The following is a 19,330-nucleotide window of genomic DNA, read 5'->3' as shown; positions in this document are numbered from 1 at the left end:
TTCCTGATAGTAGATATAGTTCAATATAGTTGAAAAAGGCACAAGATCCAGTGGTCTGACAGTGAGGGTAATCAACTATTGGAGTAGTCTACCTAGGGACATAGTAAATTCTCCATCATTTGTAGTCTATAAGTCAAGACCAAATATCTTTCTAAAAAATATGCTGTAGCTCAAACAGAGGTTATGGGCTTGATGTAGAAATTATTGGGGTGAGGTCCTTTGGCTTGTGTTATCCAGGAGATCAGACTAGATAATCATTTGTCCCTAGGTTCCTCTCTGGCCTTAAAAACCTCTGAAAGTGTTATCACTTTCTCCGGAGGAGAAAACGTAGACAGAGAGCGGATAAGTGACTTGTCAAAGGTCCCACTGAAAGCTAGTGCCTATATTGGGAATAGAACCTGGTCTTTTGACTCAAATTGCTATGACTTAACTACTAGATCGTGGGTCCCTGATTTAAAAACAGTAGCTAACAAGTTGTGTGCACTTCCATAAGCTTTTGTCTCATCTGTTATTGTTGCAATGCTTGTCTTTTCATATGTTTTCCCTTTTTTAATGTAATCTTGAAATACCATACTTTTCATGTAGATTGCATCCTCTTTAAAACCCACACCTGTCACAGTAGGTACATCGAGGGCTCTTTATAAATAATACTACCCATGTAATATAAAATACTGACTAGAGTCGAGGCTTCAAGTAACAACCTATTTGCCCTGCAGGCTTGTAAAAGTGACAAATAGTTGGATATAATACCAGAAACTCCTCTTTATACATGTTTTAGCAAATCCTGTAAAACATTGCTTTTTAATAAGGGATTTAATCTCTCTTCCCAGCTGCTGGCTGCAGTTTCCTTTGATGTTTTTCCTTTCTCATCTCTGTTGTTTTTTCTTTATTCCGTCACTTTTCTCTAGCTCGTATTCCTCCAGGCAGTGTCGGAATCACCTTGCTATGGGTAAATGAGGGGAAGAAAAAAGCCGACTTCTCTCCCCTCAGGCTTGGGCTTTGATTTTCCGAAGTTGCGAGGAGGCAGTTCCTGTTTGCGTTCAGACGGCTCAGCGATTTGGGTCGTGTCTTTTCAGTCAGCACATCTCTGCTGACTCTCCTGTTTGACTACAGGAATGATGAGCCTGTGTAGTTGTTGCCTTTTTAAGCAGGTGGAGTGTGCAGCTGTGATCAAAGGGGGAAGCTGTTCTCCATGCAGATAACATCTTCCTTTTCTGTTTTCAGCTTTGTCAGTAGCTGGCTTGGTCTCTCCCCTTGTCAGTGATTCCACCATAAACCACAAGTGTGAACGAGGATGGAGTGAGCGGAGGAAAAGGGTGAAAGTTCTCGATTAATAATGTGCCGAGTTGATGATTTACAGTTTGTGGCCTAACGCCTATTAGCCACTATTCCCTGGGGACTCCCTCTCTCAACAATTACTGCTCTAGGTCAGCTGCATCAAGTGTGGGCCAGCAGCTCTAGGTGTAAACTCGAAATGGCTAGCAAATTCCCCTGTTAGAGTCAGCCAGCAAGGGAACAAGACCATCAACCATTTTAGGTGCAAAAGAGTATGATGATGATTATTTGTATTACTGTAGCACCTAGGCGCCCTAGTCATGGACCATTGTCCTAGGTGCTGTACAAACACAGATCAAAAATACTGTAGCTAGCTATGTTGTTTAGGCTGTTCTGAGATGGCAATGGATGGACTCCTCCCTTCTGCCAGGGATTGGTAAACTGGTCAAGTTTGGCACACCTCCATTTTAGATGTGCATTTTACTGAAGAATCCAGGGTAGCAGGTTGGGAAGGATGGAGGCTTTTTTCCTTTGTCAGGATTAAAGGTAGTAGTAGCAATCTGGCAGATCTGTTAGTCATAACTTCACTAGCATTTTTCTGGGACTAAAATGTACACTTCCTTTGGATGCCTTTGGTCTCCTGGTACAGCACCCACATTACATACCATACTGTGTTAGGAGTGCTGTGTCATAAAAAAGAATACCAGAGATACAAGATGGAGACCAAAGCCTGTATAAAGATGGCTCAAGAGATGTAGAAGGGATTGTGGGTTGCTGCCTGCTGTACTTATACTTAATACATTTTATTTCCCCTTATGGGAAAATCCAAGTAATGAAACTAAGATGTGACATCTTAAAGCTTTATCCTTTCTTAATATTTATAAACGTGCATTGGCTAAAGATTAGTCTTTAGAGTCGGTGTGAAAGGAGCACTGTAGAATTTCAGAATTACCATTGAGGGAGACAACTATCATTTGAGACAACCAGGCAAACTCTTTAACATGAAACAGCGCAACTAAGTAGAAGCAATGGTACTGCATTTCAGATTTTGTTTCCTGAAGTGTGGTGCTCTGAGCCACCAGTTTGTTTACAGTATTGCCAGTTAGACTGTAACAAGTACACTTCCTTTTCTCTGCCTTCCTGTCATCGCCCTCTTAATTTTAGAACCAGTTTATGCTCCCTTGGAAGCTAAACTTTCAAAACGGAAGACAGGTCTTGTGCCACTCGGGGTCAGTGGATTCTTCCACTTTAGTCAGTGTTTCATATTAAAAGGGGCAAGTTCAGTTTCCATTTTCTAAAGCCAGATGATTGGTTCTTGCTTTGAAAAGGAATCTCCTTTAATCTAAACTTAATCTAAATTTATGCAACACAGCCCTCCATGTACAGGGAGAGAACTTAATCCTCAAGGTGCCTTCTTGAACACGATGCTCCAGTTTATATTGTTTCTCTTTTTGATCTCCTAGTTTTATAGCAGAAGAGTTGGGTTGAAGCATACTCTCCTCTATCTCTAAGGGCTACTCTCAAGGAAACAATTAAAAAACACAAGCCCCATTCATTGGAGATGATGGGAAGGATGAAAGTTTACCAGTCTCTGCTCCCTGCAGTCACAGGAAATTTATATTGGCTAGGCCCATGTTATTCTAACAGCTGATACTACCAGAGGAAGCTCAAAACTCCCATTACTGGGAATGAATTACTACCTGCCCATAAAGGTGGTTTAACCCTAGTTCATATGAACAAATATTGCAGTATTTATGTCATGTTTAAACTTTTCTGTCTTTTTCTTCTACTGCAGATAATGTAGTAAGTAGTGTAAACTTTAGTTCAGTTTTCATTTCAGCTAAAGTTTTATAATCCTAAGAAACCCTACTTTTTCTCTGGAGCTCACTGATCAGATTTAGTAGGATGTTTTGGTTTGAGTTTTTTCATTTGGGTGGGATGTTTTGGTTTGGGTTTTTTTTTTAATGGTCAATACAAATATTATTTATTGTTTTTTAGTGGTCAATAAAATTATATTTATTGTAATATAATTTACAGTTATTCACTGACTTATTGTGAAAAATGTGTAATAAAATAAATATGTAAAACATATATTATTTGTGTTTATAATATCAGCCTTTAGCCATATCACCCCATTCTGTGAGCCTGTCAGATCTCACAAGCTAAGGTAGACTCATAGTAGGTCTCTACTTGGGTGGGAAATCTCTAGGGAACAGATTTAGTAAGAACTGCTGGAAGCAGTGTTGGTGTTTCAGTAAATGCTACCATTTTCTCTTTGTCACTATTTGTTTGGTGTGCTAGATGGCATTGTGCTATTGGACATGCCATGGTTCAGGGAGGAAGTAAAACAGATCCTATGTTTCAGGGAGGACGGAAAACAGATCCTGCCCCCCTGCGTTCATTAAAGAACTGTTATTCTTTGTAAGCTAGTGGTGATAATCATTGTGTCTTTGGAACATTCCAACTCAATGATTACATTCTGCCTACTTAAAAGTTTCAACTCCGGTTTCAGTTGGCTGTTTTGGGGGTTCTTCGGCCTCCGTTTGTGTACTGTTGTGCTCTGTTAAATAGTAGACAAGTTTCACGCTGGAGGTGGCTATATTCCCAGCAATGGATTAAAATGAAACCTATGTATAGTTTGTGCTGCTATATCATTTTGTTTTGTAGAATACTTTGGGATGAAAAGAACTGTATAAATGTAAGATCATATCATATGATCACAATATCAATAACGTATAGCCATGCAAAGTGGTTGATTCAGATTGTCTATAAACATTTCCAGTACAAATCCACAGGCTGTCTAACATGACTTTTGTATTTCAGAGCAAACAAGCTAAATGTACAGAATTTTTAGGTCCTAATAAGCAATACAGGGCATATTTGTTGGCTAAATGCTGTGCTTACTCTTTTTAAACAATTTGATTAGAGTGCCAGTGGGTGAGTAGCTTATAAGGGCTTGTCTACGCTTACATTTTATAGCACTCTAACTTGCTGACTCAGGGGTGTGAAAAATCACCCCTCTGAGTGCAGCAAGTTTGAACACTTTAAAGAGCTAGTGTAGACAAGCTCCGAGTGCTTGGAGCCACGCTTCAAGTGCTCAGAGCTATTCCCCTTGTGGAGGTGGATTACCAGGAGTGCTGGGAGAGCTGTCTCCCAGCGCTCGCACGTGACCACACTCACACTTCAAAGCACTCCTGCAGCAGCGCTTTGAAGTTTCTAGTGTAGACGTAGCCTTTCTTGAAGGACTAATTTGAAATTGTAAATAGCAGCATGGAAATATGGCCTCTTATGTAAAATGCATATGCCAAGAGATATAACTGAGTCAAAGATTTATCTCCAACCATATTTTGAAGTTTTTTATTTTTTGTAACCCAGTGCTTTATAAAGAGTGAGATCAGCAAATGGATGGTGTCTGTAGGTTGATGTTTATTGTTATAGTTAAATGTTCATTTGTAAGGATTTTTTTTCTGAAAAATTACCCTACAATAATCTCGATTGTTGGGCTATTTATGCTTTTTTGTCCATATTAACGAAGGGTCTACTTTTGCATTCTACGCCATCATCATTAACACTTCTATTTCATTTTAATAGTACCTGATCAAGCCTGCTCTTTTTACTATCTTTTTTATGTCTGTATTTTATTGAAATCTAATTGAGCTCTTTCGCTGTCTTTCAATTCCGTATCTCAGTAATTAAATCAATGTTGATTTTCCTTTCTAGCAGCTTGGAACTGTTTTTCAAGATTTGGAGGGAACTTTTACTGTTTCAGTTTAATTTCTAAGGACAGTATGCTATCGTTAATCTATTATCTCCTCTCTTTTTTCAGTAGTGTTGGAGTGATTTGAGTACTACTTTCTAGATGTCAAAATATGCCATTGTAGTAACTTATAGTATTGCCTTAGGGGGCCAGCTTTTCATTATCAGCTTCAAGGGATGTTCCCAGAAGAACAATATGATATCTTCCAATCACAGGTTTGGCTGCTGAAGCACCTATGTCATACTTGATGAAAGGTGTCATCCAAATTTTAGATTGACAACTAATTTCTTTTCCTTTCAAATACCTATGGCTATTTTGCCATCTGTTTCATTCAAGGATCAAATTCCCTTCTGCTTCTTTCCTCCCATGATAACATGGTCAACTATAACTTTGCTTGAGCCTTCTGTTTCAAAGGAGCCCAGCTATTAGACATCTTGCCATTTGCAAATTAATTTTCATCAAAGTTCCTGTGTGAAATTAATGTCGACATTATCTCATTCTCCCTAGGAGTATGAACCTAGTGTGGCTTGGGCTGGAAGACAATGGCAGGCTGGCTCCTGAGAGAGCCAGGTTCTTGGGAACAGAAAATAATAGCGCAAAGGGGCTGACCCTTCCCAGATGCGTTGAAATCTGTATGACTTCTGTTCATCATTGATGATTCATGTAGAAACATAAATAATCCTACTGCTGTCTATGTTCTACCTGTGTGGTGGCTAAGCAGATAATTTCATTGTCCTTTATAGGCTGATTTGCTATTTCATCATCTTTCCCAAACACTAAATTCACACACACTCATTTCACCTTCCTTATGTTATGGGGACAAATGTATCACTAAAAACATGACTGGAACCACTTGGAGAACAATATTAAGAGTGGAGGAGGCTTAAGATGTATGATGCATCTAGTCACGGAATAATGGGGCAGTGGTGAGCAACGCAGCTTGGTATGATTCTGAACTGATTTCAGGTGGGTATACTCCCCTGACAAGCTCACTAATCTGCCATGGATTCTTTTATCTATATATCGAAGCATATATGGTGTGCTCAGTGCCGTAGTGCATGGAAGTCTGAACTGTGACGGGCCTTACCAAGAGCAGCAATTTGTCTTCACCCCGTTTTTTACTAAAGCTCGGTAACTTGTACAATAATCATGTAAAACTTGCGTGATTGGAAATGCCCTGCAATCCAGCATGCACAACGCCTTTAGCTTGATAATGCAGCTACTTCACGCTAAGGTGAATCTCGTGAGTCCAGATCCCCGTAGGGTGGAGATAAGTTAAATAACTGCCCTTGGTAAATCAGTCAGCTATACTGATTGGCACAGTGTGATGTCATTTTCTGTTTGAATGCACATTGAGGCATTGCAGGCTTCCCATGGGGGATAGCTGCTTAGCAGTGTAACAAACTCATTTTCCCATATGGTAGAACCTCCGGAAACTATATGAAGAAGACTCTATCCAGGGACAGTCTGCCACATCTGTGAGGCTTGCCTGCCTTTTCTTTAAACATTTAAAATGCAGGTTTAAATTTAGGGCTTAATTTAAAATAGGGCTCGTCTGCCCTACAAAACCAACTGAGTTAGGGGTTTACCAGCAGGGTTGTCCCCCTACTCCAGGCACAACACAATTAAAATCTGTTGTATAGATTCAGCCTGACTGCATTATTTGTAACGGGACCACATAATGAAATATAGCCAAGGCTTTAGTCTGATTATTAAACCCTTTAGTCTGATTATTGGTTAAAGCCTAGTCAGGTCCTGTCCACACAACAGGTTTGAACTATGCTGCACCTGGGATTGGGGATAACATTGTTGCAACTCGATCCCCTGGCTTGGTTGTTTTTGTAATGTAGTGAGGCTCTTTCTCCAATGAAAGCAGAAAAAAGTGGGAAGTGGTAGCAGAATCAGACAAATGTTATAGAATTTGTCCAGACTATCAGGAAACATAGATGTAAAATCAGATTAGCTATGTGATTTGTGCGATCCAGCATGGCAGCATCCACGCATCACACAGCAACTCAGTGTGACTTAGCAAGCATAGGTAGTAAGAATGCACTGTTGCGCTCACCTGTAATATGGTAGCACCCTGTTAAATAGAGAGATCTGAAGATTGTATTACTGTATAATGTTTCTCTAACAAACACTCACTGTTGTAATGGTTATTGTTTTGTCCCTGATATTTGGATGACATGGATTTGTAAACCTGTTAAAACTACCTCAATAAATGAATAGCTATAAAAAAAGCACTGTTGCTTTATGCATGTATTGTGCCATCCCATGCTGTTATGTCTAATTTACAATGTAAACTTCTCAGGGTAGTGAACTCTTTTTATAGATCTGTAAAATGCCATGCCGAACTTACGATGCAGTAGAATAATCTTTTTATTGTGGGTTTTTTTAAACCATTAAGGTGGCGCTTTTATCTGCACATGAAGAGGTTTTATTTTGTTTCATTTAGTAGCAAAATATCACTGAGCTATGCATTCAAAGCCTGATGTACCAACCTGGCCGCTGTGTTTATACACAAAGGTGTAAATATTCCACACAGTAATTTAGCTGGGTAACTCCCATGGTGATGATGTAAGTTGCATGCTTAAATGTTCTTGCATTATATAGAATATTTATTGCTAACTGATTTTTAACTCTTTCAGGTAGTTTTGCTACTTGGGCTAAACCCCTAAACCAAGAGTGTTGCTACACAGGGCAATCTACCACAAGGACTGAAAGGCCTGCTCCAGTAGTTCCTGTGTTTTTAGTTTTTCCTATGTAGTGTTATATCTGGTTGATGGGTATGTTACTCAGAAAGGCAGGTTGTGCATCATTTTACTTTTATTTTGCTACAAATTAATATCTAGGGAAAACTACAAACAAGGGATTCAAAGGCAGGATGGATGCCTCAAATTATGCATGTATTCTTTTTATTTAATATCTAGGCTCACTTTGTAAGAGTTGTCTTCTCCCTGGCTCCCTACAGAACTTATCTTAGAATCACAGAATATCAGGGTTGGAAGGGACCTCAGGAGGTCATCTAGTCCAACCCCCTGCTCAAAGCAGGACCCATCCCCAATTTTTGCCCCAGATCCCTAAATGGCCCCCTCAAGATTTAACTCACAACCCTGGCTTTAGTAGGCCAATGCTCAAACCACTGAGCTATCCCTCCCCTCTTCAGCAACTATAACTCTCCAGATCATTCCCCCTCCAAAAATATGATAAAAATAATTTCCATAAAACAGGAAGGTGCTTTGCCAGCAGGTTTGGGGGAGGAGACCTGGGCAGCTCACTCCCCTGGATGTGGCTAAGAAGGACAACTGTATGGGGCACCAGGTTCCAAGTGCCCTTTGACTCCACAAGCCACATTGACTGCAAGAGACAGAACAGAAGCTCTGGGAGCACTATCAGCTGCGGAGAGGCAAAGGGTGTCTTTAAATCCCCTGTACTCCAGTGATATCAGCAGACAGGACCTTAATTGGAACATTGAGATATTTCGTTTCTGTCTGCTGATTGGAGCTTTGCTTCAGGCTCCTCCTTCCCCCTCCATTATTGCCCTCTGCTGTTGGCCTCACTCACCCTGCTCCCCAAACCCTTCTCAATCCTTCTCTCTCTCCTCTCACCATTCTCTTCCTTTTCCTACTTCTTTACTTGTGTGCTGTTTCAATTTCCCTCACACTCATCTGTTTTTGTCTTTTTAGCAGATAAGCTGTGGGGGGCAGAGACACTCTCTTCATACATATTTGGAAAACACCTAGCACATCAAAGATCTGTTGTAATCTAATGATAATACTGCAGCATTGTCTTCCAGTAATTACGTCAGGTGTATGAACAAGACGTGTGAGGTCTCTGCTGTCTATTTATTAAAGCTGTACATTAAATAAAACGTGCCTATTATCAATTTAACCTGCAGTTAAAAGCATTTTCCCAGTGCAATTGGCATCTTGACAATAATAATTACTATGTGCAATGCTTTAAATACCTATTATGCATGTTTATGTAGGATCACTATTACCATAATAATAAGATGATATTACCACAAATGTGCATACTGAATGAGCATATCTTCAAGTAATCATGAGATTTCATTAATCATTACTGAAGAATTAACTTTACTAGAAAGAGTTACTTTAATCTTAAATACTATTCTAGAGGTCTTGGAAACAGAAGGGCATGTTTACCTGGTCCCTAAACTCTGCACTATATCCCCCATTCTGTTCATGATATACAGTCACTTCTGTTCCCTGGACTATTGTTTTAACCTGTACAATTTATCAAACTAAACCCACAGTCTCGTTTGGGAAAGTGTTCTATGCTGTGATTTCTGCAGTGTGGTTTAGCTGTCTTCCACTGAGTCAGGTTTCTGGTACTCTCTCTCTCTAGCTGGATTCCTGAGATTCAATTCTCCTTGCTAGTGGATTGTTTCCTTAAAAATAAAATGAACTGGCAGTTCCCAATTGGCAGGTGTGTGCCAACAACTATTTAGTTCTGTTTATCTCTTAAATAGAGGAGAGAAACTTTTTTCCCTGATGGCAGCTGCATAACTGACCATCAGATTTTTACTTGCCTTCATTCTTCTACAGTTCAAAGAATGTATATACAATATTATTTTAGCAGATGATTTGTTTCTTGATTCTTCAGCTATGCTCAGAATTTGGGATCTTGATTCTTCAGCTATGCTCAGAATATCCAGAAAAAAGAAAGTATTCTTAGATAGATGAGACCTACTTTTATTTTACAGACTTTACATGTAGATTGGGTTTGTTTTTGTTGGCCGAGGAGTTACATTATTTCCTTTCCATGTTATCAGGAGTCATTCTCTTTCTCTCTCTCTCCTCTTCTTCCCCCAAAAGGCACCCTTTCTATCACAAGTCCAGAATCTAACTAGTTGTCAGCTGTAGAAAATCTTCTATTCACGTTGTTCTTTGTTTTGAGCCTGGGATTCTTCAGATCAGGGAAAGTGATTACATAATTGCTTTAGCAAAAGGACTTTAAAAGATGAAAATTATTTTAAAAAAACCAAACATTTTATCAGAAAGTTTGCATGTTTTTATGTGATAATAGCTAAGAATGTGCTTGTTAAAAATATCCTAGAGTCCTTAAATACAGTATAGACAAAAGTGTTTTTGCAGTTGATACAACAATACAAAAAATATAGAGCTGAGAAACTCCCCAAATAACATTTATAGAATCTGCTTCTTAAAAACATAGGAAGTTCTTGTTTTTCTTGATATCTCCTTTCCAACCTATCTCAAATATCAAGCATGCAGCTGATGAAGTTGGCCTATTCCTGATTCAGGTGCATTGTCATCAGGTGTTTCTGTACTGCTTCTGTTCATTGTTCTGTTTTAATCTACCATTCATAAAACAAAGAGAATAGCATACAAAAAAATCAAGTTTAAATAATGCTAACATTGCAGCATAATCAATCAATTGCAGGGAAGATTTAAAGTGAACCGGCACAGAAAAAATAGCCATTGTGCTTTTTTATGCTGCTTTATGATATATAAAGGCCTGACAATGGGGAGTGGTTTCTGCTTGTTTTTTACAATTAGAAATGTCAGCTTTGTACACTCCAGTTTTCCTGAAAGAGACTATGGATGACTGGACCACTCCTAGGGGTAAGATATTATATGCACCAAAAAAATGAAATCTGAGTAACTGAAAGGAAGAGGGATTTTTCAGACTGTTGAAAATCTATTGAACTCAAATATCTGACACAGTGGCAGGAAAAGATCTTTGAGAAATAATCTTTTAGTCCTTAAGTGAGGGCTAAACAAACTCCTATTCCAGTTCTCAAGCCATCTTCCAGAAAAAAGGGGATGACAAGACAAGCAGGGGAAAAGCCCTTCTTTGTACATTATATAAAGAAGTGGAGGGAAAGGCACAAACCCATTTTTTCATTTGCAGGCCGTGCTGTGGTAAAGCTGATACAATCATCCAACTTACATTTGTACCACAGGGCTCTTAGATACATCTCCAGTATTATTTAATCTTGTGGGCTGTTGCACTTAGCAGAATAAGAATAGGATGCCAATATGAATTCTGAATTTCCTTGCTTTTATGTGATATATACATCATGCACATTGATATGGGGTTCTGAAATGGATGTAGTCCAACAAGAACAAAATGTTATTCCTTGGGCTATTCCTCAGGTACGTTAGGGCAGTTTTGCAGTGCTCCACCAGCACAAAGCTGTCCTAACAATGCTAACATTACTGCCACTCTAGGATCCCTCTATGTATGGGGATCACTAAGTGTCAAAGAGCCTCCATCATGCAGATGCTACTATCCCCTTACTGAAGCCAAGGTGTCCCTGCACCCTCATGATCCCTGCCTGCCATAAGAGTCCTTTGGGGTTGCTGGCAGTCAACAGAATTTAGAACAGCCTCTAGGCTGCTGCAAATGGACTCGGGATTAGGGGAGTGCAACAGTAGCTTAAAATCTGCACATGCTTCCACCTTGTCGTGAGCTGCACCAAGAACTTCTTGACCACAGCTCAGGAACTGAGCCCTTGTGTTTATCTGCTGTAAGCATGCCAACGGCTCCACAGAACCATGCACATAAAGAGTTACAGAAAGTCAACTGCAGAGTTCAGGAGGGGAATTGTTGGTCTTTGGAGAGCATTTACTAATCAAGTCAGAGTACTCATAACTGCTTTATTTATTTTTATAGAAAGTAGTGGGGTCTCTTATGTCATTTTTATCTCCTTTCCCCTGTAGCACTTGATATAGGTAGAGAATACGTCATCTCTCAGCAACTTTGGTAAAAACTTTCAATGTGAAGGGTTAGGGTGGATCTTTTAGCAACAGCTATGCAATGAAAATCAGTTAAGATCATTAAATTACTATTGAAGTAGATCAAATCATAGGAAGTAAACCAAAGCTTTCAGAGATTGAGTGTATTTTCTGTTGCAGTCTTGTACCTATCCGGTAGGAGAGTATTTATTCCTTCCTGACTTGCCCCTGTTAGACACCAACTCTTTCATAAGTGGACTCACTGTTTAGTATGTACTTGTACTTGCATAAAGAGTGGCGGGGACAAGTATTTGCTGCTTCAAAGAGATAAGCTCTTTCTATATAGCCATAGTATTACATTTTTGTTAAGTAGCATAATGCAAATGAAGAAGCCAAAACATATTACCGTATATTTTCTTCTTGAACTCTAAGCTTTAGATACTCTGGGGCACAGATAATTATTATGTATTAATAATAAAATTTATGGAGTGTTGTAAATTTATCTGGACTTCTACAAACTGAAATACGATATATTTCATCCATAAAGAGCTAGCAGTCTTGGGAGCTGAGAAGAGGGAGGGTGTGGAGAATATTAAAAGGAAGGAGGGAGGTGGGATTGTTTGGTTAGGAGGGTTTAAGGAGTGATTTGAAGGGGCTGTGGAGGAGGTGCACTTGATAGGGAAGAATTTGGATGATAGAAACCAGAAAGTGAAGAAAGGGAAGATAAGAGGAAGTACAAAGAGTATTGGGAAGAAGAGCTTGAAGAAATGAGAGAAGAGAAACATGGGGATAAGATTATATAGGGGATTACATGTGACAACAGCTGTCTTGAATTTTATGCAGTAAGAGAGGAAGGAGGGGCTGTCGTGCCTGGAGTTGAACAACAGTCAGCAGAGAGAAAAACATTCCTCCTTTTCGCATCAGTCATGGTTTACTTGTGAAACCAAAAGACAGCATGTTTGAAAGTTATAAAGGGAACTTTTTGCACAATATACATTTAGTCTGTGCACTCATAGACTATCATTGAAGCCAAGAGTTTAGTAACATTTGAAAAAAGATTGCATTTTTATATGGTTACCACGCATATGTAGAGTTTAAAAAAAAATGGAGATCTGGAAGGGATATAAAACCTCATTCTTCAGGGCATAAACCAACCTCTCAATAGTGGGGTCAGGAAATAAACCGAGTGGGCAGGTTATTCCATTACAGTCTACTTGCAGGGGGGTTTGCAGGATAGATGGACCTTGGATCTGATCCACTCTGGCAGTTCCTATGATCCTGCGTAACTTTGTACTTTTAAGGAAAATGCAAGTTGCTGAAGATGATTTGGGGGAAATGTTATGACTGAACATCACTGGGGTTATTTAATGAAGTAAATTAGTATATTAAATAGTTGATGAAAATTTTGGATGTGTATCAGGCATTACATAGAGAAGTGTGTGGCTTATTTGTGAGCTTCTGTCCGTGCTTTTTATTGTTTTAAAACTTTTATGTGGTTTTGATTACTCTTCATAAACATGAATTTCTGAGTTCTTTGGTTTGAATGGAGAAAGTTAACAAATAATCCGTTTCAATCCAAGATTTGTTTTTAAATGCTACACTATCTCTGTAAGAAAGTGTAAGAAGCTGCATTAAATTTCCCTTCCTCCACCTTTTAAATAAAATTCCTTTAGGAGAAAAAAATTGCACAGTCTATGTTATACTGAGTAATTATCCCCCCTGGGAAGCAGAATATAAAGATCTTTAAAGTCATTCAACTGAGAGAACAAGCGCTTTAACTTTTGCCTCGCAGGAGTTATGTATTACATTATCAGCTGCTTGCTCCAGTGTCAGTGTGTCATACCTTGCAGGTTAGCAGGTTTTGGCAGAGGAAATGAAACCCAGTCAGTTACTGCAGGATTTATAGTAGACCTGCTGTTGCAGGAAGTGGTGAAAAGTTGATTGATAGTCTGAGGCAAAACTCTACAGTAAGAAACAGGATGTATGTTTGCTATTTATACCTGGTTTTCTTTTTTCCCACATTTCAAGACATTCTCTTGCTTTTTGTTCTCTCTGTTTATAAATTTATGACACAGTTTTCTGTTAAAGCATGTGCTGAATTTCAAATACTTGAAGAAATTTTTATGGCTACAGCTGTACTAAATGAGCTTGCTAAGCCTGAAAGTTGACCTACCATGTCTGTTGTCCCCTATTGTAGGCCTTACCGAAAGGGGTATAGCAGTTTTTTTGTTCACTACAAAAGTTTTTTTCTCCTGCTGATAATAGCTCATCTTAATTAATTCACCTCTTACAGTTGGTATGGCTACTTCCACCTTTTCATGTTCTCTGTATGTATATGTATATATGTGTGTGTGTGTGTGTGTATATATATATATATATATCTTCTTACTATATGTTCCATTCTATGCATCCGATGAAGTGGGCTGTAGCCCATGAAAGCTTATGCTCAAATAAATTTGTTAGTCTCTAAGGTGCCAGAAGTACTCCTGTTCTTTTTTGCGGTTACAGGCTAACACGGCTGCTGCTCTGAAACCTTTGTTTAGTTCATTCTTAGGTACAATACTAAATAAATTTAAAATAAATCTAGAACTGATTTATTCTGCAACACGTTCTAAAACAGGTGCACATGTGCTGCTGTGATAGGAGAGAGAACACATATATGAAATAGGGCCCATAAGAAGTTACATGGTTGCAGCATGTTTTTCTTTTAAACTTTACATAACAAGAAAGATAATTTTTGGAAAACTTAGTGTGAGGTAATTGTCGGCTGATCAGTTCTTAAATCTAAATTTTTGGCATTGTTCCTTTTTTAAAGTAAAATGAATTATTTTTGGCTTAATGAAAATTTATTTGCTAAATGTGTGGCTCAAAATAGACCAATAGGCAAATATTTCCCCAAAGATTGTATTTTTAACCTACCATCTAAAAAAAAAAAAAAAAAACTGGTCTAAACCTTACCACTTTAGGATTTCATATCAGTTAGCCTTGTTTTTTTAATGCAACATATTTTCTTACTCCTAACATAAATATTTATTTGGCATGTATCAGCAGTTCAGCTGAGGGAAGGTGTAGGACTCACTAAAGATAAGACAGGAAGATTTGTTGTCTTAAAGAGGTGGGTTTTAAGAAATTGGAGAGGGAAGGGGAAAGGAGGGATTAGAAGAATGACGGTAGAAAGGAAGCATTGAGAAATGCAGTATATGAAATTATTTGTATTCAGGACTGAATGAACCTAGGGTGAATAATGTGTAGAGTAAAGTGGTGAGACTTGCACAGAGGAGATACACATTTGTAACAGAGTTGTAGGAGATTTCTTAGCCATAAAACCTGTGTCCTGATTTCATTCTTTTATTTTTATTTTTCCCATTTTCTGTGCATTTAAGTGGATTAAATTTAATACAATTACTTTGTCTTCACAAATTACGTCATTCAGTTGAACAAAACCAAGTCCAGTACCACCTTTCCCAGGTTTGTTAACATTGCTGTTTTGGAGGTGCTCATTTACTAGGGAAGTATGTTAATCAACAGTAATTTGTATCCATTAGGATAAGAATGAAATGGTAATAAGAGGTTGGTAAATATGTAATATAATTCTGAAGGCATCAGATAACTAAGGGGCATTAAAGGGGAAAAATAGGAGTTTAAAAATAGTGCAAGTAGCCCAATGAGAAGAACCTGATAAAATATATTCTGTAAATATACTGTATTTTGGATAATGCTGAGAGAAAATTGTCATACCCTATTTGCATTTGGGGTACGACAAAGCCAACTGACTTAGTCCCCTCTGGATTCATGCCTTACCAAGCTGCTTCAAACCAGCTAATGACAGCCTCTTGGCTAGCCAAATGCTGAAGTTTTACAACATTAAAAATAGATAATCTCTCTGCAGAGATTTCCTGTTGCTTCATCATCATAGTTGCAGTTGGTGTTTCTCATTACAATGTATCTCCAAAGCTTGTAAAGAAGTGTGTGCTTTCTTCTGAAAAATTCACTGTAAGTTTGCTGAGGTGATGATTTATGTAGCTGCTTTTCTAGCCTTGTGGGAGTGAATAAGTTCAAGTGAATAGGGGATCATTTTTATCTCTGTTTCCTGTACCTTTTCTGTTACCATTCTGTAACTGAAGAAAGAAGTTGTTTACAAACAAAATGAATAACAAAAATGTTTAGCTCCCTGCTACTTATTATCAAATGGGAAATATTTTGTTTCTAGCGTTTAACAATGTGTTTTGTTCTTTTTTAAAGGTCAAAAAAGTTGGCAGCACTTGCTGAATCCTTACAGAAAGCCAAGCTAACTAAGGCCCATTTAGGGTTTGAACTAGAAGAGCTGGAATCAGCTGCGCTTCTGGTACAAGAGGAAGAAAGTGAGTTAAAAGCTGTCAGTGCTGTTTCCAAGCAACAGCTGCGTTCCTCTGAATTGGAGACGAGTGACTCTGAAGAATCAAGCAGTACTTCATCATCTGAGACAGAAAGCTCTGATTCAGATGAACAAGAGTCCTCAACCAGTGAAGATGGGAAAATAAATTCTCTACAAGGGACACTCCAAGAGGAGAGGACAGCCCCACTTATTGACTGCAATGGATTAGGACGAGACACAGACACTTTGACATTAGATGTTAGTAATGAAAAATCAAAGGCTTCTTTACAATCTACATCTGTTTCTGGAAAACTGATAGAGGAATTAGGAAAGAAAATGCAGACTGCAATTAGGCTTTCAGAACAGACTGAAGGATTGGCTACTGCAAGCTACGCAGTTTTGCAAGAGAAAGGAGCAAATTATGCAGTTGAACCCCAAAGACTTTCAGAGGATCCAAGTGGAAAAGAAAATTTCTTGGAGGTTTCCCCAAAGGAAAACCTACTGCTGTTTGTTGGCAGAACAAATGAAGATGAAGACTAAACAAGCGTGTTAGGAAAAACTCTGACCCTTTACGTAATACAGCTCATTGCTATAATGTGATATTGTTCCTACATCTAATGTGTGCAAAAAGGAGGTGATATTTTTCCTCTTTTTTTTTTTTACCTTGTTGACAGTTCTTAAACACAAGAGTCCTTTGAAGGGAATCAACAAGACTTTCTCAGACCCTCATAATTAGATATATTTTGTACACCAGTGATTCATCAGAAAGTAAAATTTTGATCCCCAAATGCAGGAATCTATAACTTCAGTAAATACTTTCAGGAACGGTTTTCATTAAGGTTAGTAATGGAGTGAAGAGAGAGAATGAAATATAACTGAAAATAGTTGTACCATCAGTTAACTCTCTCAACTGATGACATCATCTTGATAAATAGACCCGTATGTTCGTGACTTTTATAATGACATTTTACTACATTATTGGATTGTGAATATTTTATTTCTAATTTCTACTTTAAAAAGAATGGTGAATGTCATAAAAATCCAAGCAGCACTGGCAGTTTGTGTTTGTAGATCCAAATAAGTGTTCCTCACTTTTTTGTTAGTACAAAATAAAGGGAGTTTCTTTATTGTGAGGTCCAGGCAATGCTATGTATAATCTTCTATGTCTACAGTCCTGTTATAAATTGTTCTTTACCACTTTCAGCATTTATTTACTTTACTGTGCTGTCCATTTTTTGAAATGTTTCTAGGTGTAGATGTTGTTTCCCTTTCAAAAATGAAAAAATCTTGCTTCGTGTTACTATTCCAGGGCTGTTGCTGGCCCCACTGAGGTGGTGAGACAATGTGGTCTGCTGCTCTGAGCCCAAGAATAAAAGCCAGGAACTCATAATTTCTAGTCCCAGCTCTGCCACTGTGTCTTTGAAAAAGTCATTTAACCTCCCTATGCCTCATTTTCTCCATCAGTAAAATATGAATAATACTTGCCTATCTCACAGTGATGTTGTGAGAATATCAATTAATATGCTCATGGTAATAGTGAAAAGTCTAACGTCTTACAAATGAAATGCCATATTTCCAGGCAGGTATGACTTACTCATAAAAGGTTGCTTCAGGATGAAAGCTAGCTTGAATGGTCTCTTGCTTTCATGTGTGTGGTGTGGGTGTGTCTTACTAATATTAAAATCCAATTTTTTGGGAATGAAAAAACAAATTTGAATGTGGCAGAGTTTCTGGTAGTTTGTCATTGGTAAGTGACAGTTCTTGAAAAGGGATGGTTATTGCATAGCGGATGGTGCTGTGCTGTCATTGGAACAGGGTAACAGATTCGTGATGAGGAACTCAAGGATTTACGTGCTCTCATGGGAACTGTGAAACTCCAGCACATCTCAAATTTAGTCTTCCCACACTTTCTTTTTGACCTTCAGTTACAATTACAAAAGCATATAGGAAATCACAATTTAACAACATTAAATTCTTCACCCTTGTTGCTATTGTCCCAGCACCTCTAAAATCAGCAGGCTTGCTCTGTGCCAACACATGCTCCTGTTTCACCTCTGTTGGAAGGAACTGCAGTCCTCACGCTACTGATACTGAATTTATAATCCTAGATACCTGTGAGTCACTTCACCGCCACTTGTTTTCTCCTCTTCCTGTAAGGGTGGAACCTTCCTCATCTTACAATTAAGTGAGCATTTCTTTCTCTCCCTACTCACAATTAAATCCAACTATAGCTGGTATAAGCAAGATGCATTTGAGAATGACAGAGAGAAAACAGGTAGAAATAAAGGGTGAATGTTGAAACTTACTAGAAACAAGCTGCAGAAAGCTGAACTAAATATGGGTTGGGAAATGCAGGTTGCAAAAGTTAAAGGTACACGTCAGAGTCCATATCTGCTGCTTTCATTTTTTGTTTTCTCTCTCCCCCATTTTGTGGCAGGCTGCCAAGGAGAGCTGGTTTGCCTGTTCTCCAAACCGGTTTGTTTCCCTCTCGGACCTGGCTACCTCTTTTATAGTGAAATAAATCTCTTTGTTCCAAAGGATTAACCCTCCTGATGGCTAAGGACATTACACCAATCTGCCTTTGTCCAGGCACACAAGAGCTTGACCTTTTCCCACTACTCCTCAGGGAACTTTTCTGGAGTGAAATACCTGCAGTGTCTCCTCAGAGTGACATTGTAGCAAATTCCATATGGATAGAAACATATAGAACGTAGTAACTCTCTGGGACACTTTGGGGTGTCACCCAGACCAGTAAGGGGCTGTGTCACTGCCTCCCTGTTAACCTTGGGTGCTACTGTGCAGTGCAGCTTTGGCTCAGAGCCCTGATACCATCACCCTGTTTGCAGCTCAGTGACCTCACCCTGGCTTCCACTAGCCTGGTTACTCCCTGCAGGGTGATGAAACAACCCGTCCAGTTCAAGTTTCCCCAAAAACCTTCTCCTTTGAGTGCTCAGACCCTCTCACTATTTCCCTCTCAAAACCTTAACGCATTTGCTTCTTCTTTAAAGAGACAGAACACAGCATCAACCTGTTAGTGTGGCTGAGGATTTTACAGGTTAGTTTGAAACACAGCAGGACTGAGGTGGCTGTGTAGTAAAACAAGATTATTAAATTTATTACCAAGGAACAGATGTGTAAGTGATTCCGAGTAGAAGGAATTGGGATAGAAGTGGTTACAAACAAAAGTAAACATATGCTTTGAAGACTGAAACCTATCTTAAC

General features: G+C 38.7%; 1 protein-coding gene across 1 annotated transcript in view; it reads left to right on the top strand.

Annotated features, from left to right (window-relative positions):
• SHQ1 (SHQ1, H/ACA ribonucleoprotein assembly factor) overlaps nucleotides 1-18,236 on the top strand; it is a 99,754-nt gene extending 81,518 nt beyond the window's left edge. The window contains exon 12 of the mRNA XM_074957499.1: nucleotides 15,997-18,236. Within this exon, the coding sequence (XP_074813600.1) occupies nucleotides 15,997-16,648 (652 nt within the window). The 3' untranslated portion in view covers nucleotides 16,649-18,236. The remainder of the gene's footprint in view (nucleotides 1-15,996) is intronic.
• Nucleotides 18,237-19,330: the final 1,094 nt, after the last annotated feature.

Source organism: Natator depressus, chromosome 7, assembly GCF_965152275.1.
Source record: "Natator depressus isolate rNatDep1 chromosome 7, rNatDep2.hap1, whole genome shotgun sequence".
Taxonomy (NCBI): domain Eukaryota; kingdom Metazoa; phylum Chordata; order Testudines; family Cheloniidae; genus Natator; species Natator depressus.
Note: the sequence above shows the minus strand (reverse complement) of the source record. Positions and strands in the feature narration are given on the sequence as shown.